This window comes from Athene cunicularia (genome assembly GCF_003259725.1).
Source record: "Athene cunicularia isolate RWA chromosome 1 unlocalized genomic scaffold, athCun1 chr1_part2, whole genome shotgun sequence".
In the NCBI taxonomy this organism is placed as follows: domain Eukaryota; kingdom Metazoa; phylum Chordata; class Aves; order Strigiformes; family Strigidae; genus Athene; species Athene cunicularia.
The window spans coordinates 1,764,162-1,767,204 of NW_020799092.1; the positions used below are offsets into that span (position 1 = coordinate 1,764,162).

The 3,043-nt window shown below is 53.5% G+C and overlaps 1 protein-coding gene across 1 annotated transcript; it reads left to right on the plus strand.

Moving 5' to 3' along the window:
• Window positions 1-37: 37 nt before the first annotated feature.
• Window positions 38-2,763, plus strand: CBY1 (chibby family member 1, beta catenin antagonist). Its single transcript, XM_026867863.1, has 4 exons — window positions 38-392; window positions 818-923; window positions 1,008-1,123; window positions 2,139-2,763. Exons 1-4 carry the CDS (start codon window positions 315-317, stop codon window positions 2,217-2,219), a joined length of 381 nt encoding a protein of 126 aa, XP_026723664.1. The 5' UTR covers window positions 38-314; the 3' UTR covers window positions 2,220-2,763.
• The last annotated feature ends 280 nt before the right edge of the window (window positions 2,764-3,043 follow it).

Sequence of the window (3,043 nt, forward strand, 5' to 3'; positions counted from 1 at the left end):
GAGGGGAGCCGCGTGCTGACGGGGAGGCGGCGCCGGCAGCGGTTGGGCCGGGCCCCACGCCAGCCCCTTTCTGAAGGGCGGGTGCATAGCGTGAGGAGGAGGGGTGCGGGTCTCGTTTTAGGTGGAAACGGACTGGGCAGCGTCAGCGGAAGCACCAGAAAACAGGCCACCAGAGGAAACCACGTCCTCGCAGACCGGCCATATTGTCACATCGCAGATTCTGGCCTACGGCCTTGCACCAGCCACGTTCCTCCTGCTCGGGAAGCAGCGCCAGGCTGTCTGGAGCACCCCACACGCTCAGCTAGCAGCGCACAATGCCTCTCTTCGGGAACACCTTCAGCCCCAAGAAGACCCCCCCCCGGAAATGTGCCTCTCTCTCCAACCTGCACTTGGTAAGTCCTGGCGCCTGTGGCTTGCCAGCGGTGGCAAGGGCTGAGTGGCTGCAGTTGTGAGCACCATAATCCTTACAAGAGTTCCCAACCATGCCTCTTTACTCTTGTGGTGCGGCACCGTTTCTGATCACTGGTGACCAGATACAAAGGTAGAAAGGAAGTAGCTCAGGGTAGAATAATCATCACCCCACCCACAGTCCAGAACTGTCACCTAAAACTCCTCACCAATGGTCTCTAAGCCCAGGGAGATGAGTTGTATGTTTTGGCGGGAGAAGGTACAGTCACGGTAGCGAGAGGAGCCGGTCCTCTATTGCAGCAGTACGTGACCAAAGTAGGATTTCAGGCTCCAGAGACAGTCAGTAGGAAATAGGAGAGCAGGGGGTGGCTTTGGACATCTGTAAAACATTGTCATCTCCTACCTGCAGTTGGATAGATCGACCCGTGAGATTGAGCTTGGCCTGGAGTATGGCATCCCTACTATGAACCTCGCTGGCCAGAGCCTGAAGTTTGAAAATGGCCAGTGGGTGGCAGGTAGAGTGCAGCTCAGCTTGTTTGGATCTGAAGTAGCCACGGTTGCCTGACAATCCATATCTTGACCTCTTTCTTTCCTTCCAGAATCAGGAAGCTTCACAGGGGATCGCAGGGAAATGCAGCGCTTGCGCAAACGAAACCAGCAGCTAGAGGAAGAAAACAACCTCCTTCGGCTGAAAGTGGATATTTTGCTGGACATGGTGAGTCTTTGCCCAACTGTCACCTGCCCGTAGCTGCAGAAATGCCCATGTGAAGGGCGCTGGGACCGCCAGAAGAGGCTGTTCTTGCTGCACCCTGCTCTTTCTGCTGTACCTTGTTATGCAGAACAACTGTAACAGCAAAGTGACTGTGAGAATAGTCTGATCCCCTCTGCAAGGAGAGGAAGGTTCCCCCTGCAGCAGAACTTGATTTTAATGAGCACTGTGGCTCAATTAGAGAGGAGCCCCTGGAAGTGCCATGTCGCCTCTTTCTGTGTGGAGTATGGCATTTTTCTTGCCCCTCTGGCCTCTGCCCTAACTGTGAAAATAAGTTATAGCCACCCTTTCTGGTCACAGAGAATTAAAGCTTCCATCTGCTGTGACAAGTGGTGTGACATCTATTTTATGTGTAAACCTATGGATGAAAGAATTTCCAAGCCCTAGATAAACTGAAATTCAACCTTACCCAGAGATCACAGCTTTCATACTTAAAATCTAGAGACATTTTTAGTAAAATAGAATACCTGTGTATTCTTAGTCTGAACAAACACTTACTTATTCCTTCATCATTTTCCTTACTTCCGCTCTTCCCGTGTTTTAAAACTGGCAAGTGGCTTTAGTGGCTGGAACACTTAGCAGACACTCAAGCTGCCCCCCAGGTTTTCCAGGCAACCTCAATGAAGTGCAAATTCACAGCTTCCTCTCACTAAAATGAGAACAAATCCTATCACCGTGCTGTAAATCTCAGTGACTTCCCTGGAAAGGTCGTGCTGTGAAATCAGAAAAGCTTCCCAGGCACAAACATCTTGCTGTGTGTGCTGCCGTGACACGAGGTGCTTCTCCAGAGAGAGAGCAATCTCCCTCTGACCCCTCTGAGGGCCTTTGGGGTCCCACCACATGTGTCCGGAGTACACAACTGCCTGCAAGGTCACGGGTCTAGTGTTCACCCCGCAGCCATGGCACGGGGCGGAGGTTGGAGGAATAGCTCACTCTTATTGTTGTTGGCTGTGCGTTGCAGCTCTCTGAGACTACAGCTGAGTCCCACCTGATGGAGAAGGAGCTGGAGGAACTGAAGAACCACAGCCGGAGGAGGAAGTGAGGAAGAAGAGGTGGCTGGAGGATGGGGGAGCGAGGAGGCTGGCTCTGAGTCTCGGCTGCCCCTGCATGTGGGACACTGGGGCTGGCTTGGGCCTCTGAGCCGGGTTGGTACTGTGTGTAGGTACTTTGTTCCAGGGCGTCATGCGTATCAAGATGCCTCCAGTACTGTGTGGTGCTGTAGGTACTGCATAACAGCTGGCTCAGCACCCCAACAAGTCATGCTGCAACACTGTTGATTAACACTCCCATTCATTTTTCTCAGAGCACTTTACCTTGCTACCTTTCCTCACTGCAGCCCGGCAGTAGGTACCCTGTTTCCTAAGGCAGCCTGACAACAGGCAGTAGAACAGATCCACCTCCGGATGGGCCCCTCTGCCTGCTGTAAAAAACGCAGGGAGGATACCCCCTCAATCTGTCCCCTCGGGGGAGCCTGCGGGGGCTTGTACAAGCTTCACTGCTTGCCTTTGCTAGCAGGATGCTGGAGTTGTTGTTCTTAAGGGTTCTGCATTCCTTATATAAAAAATATACATTCAAAACCAGACTCTACGGGTGTTTGTTCTGTGAAGGGCCGCGTTGCGAGCTGGGGAGGGGGCCCGGCGGGAGCCGGGAAGGGTGGCCGGCGGCCCTCCCGGCCGCCAGGGGCCGCTGCCTCCCCCTGCTGTGGAAGGCATGCTGAGCTACAGCTCACCCAGGTGGCCGGGCAACAGCTGGCAGAGATTCCTCTCGGCATCTCCATGTGTAGTCACTCTTCCCCACAGAGGGGAGGAAAAAAGCCATTTGTCCATTAATGGAATGTTTGTTGGCCAGCACCTGTCTCGTATACAC

Excerpts from the sequence above, each read along its gene's own strand:
- CBY1 (XM_026867863.1), top strand. The coding sequence starts at position 315 with ATGCCTCTCTTCGGGAACACCTTCAGCCCCAAGAAGACCCCCCCCCGG. Across the intron at positions 924-1,007 it reads AAATGGCCAGTGGGTGGCAG|AATCAGGAAGCTTCACAGGG; the intron begins GTAGAGTGCAGC and ends CTTTCCTTCCAG. Across the intron at positions 1,124-2,138 it reads TGGATATTTTGCTGGACATG|CTCTCTGAGACTACAGCTGA; the intron begins GTGAGTCTTTGC and ends TGTGCGTTGCAG.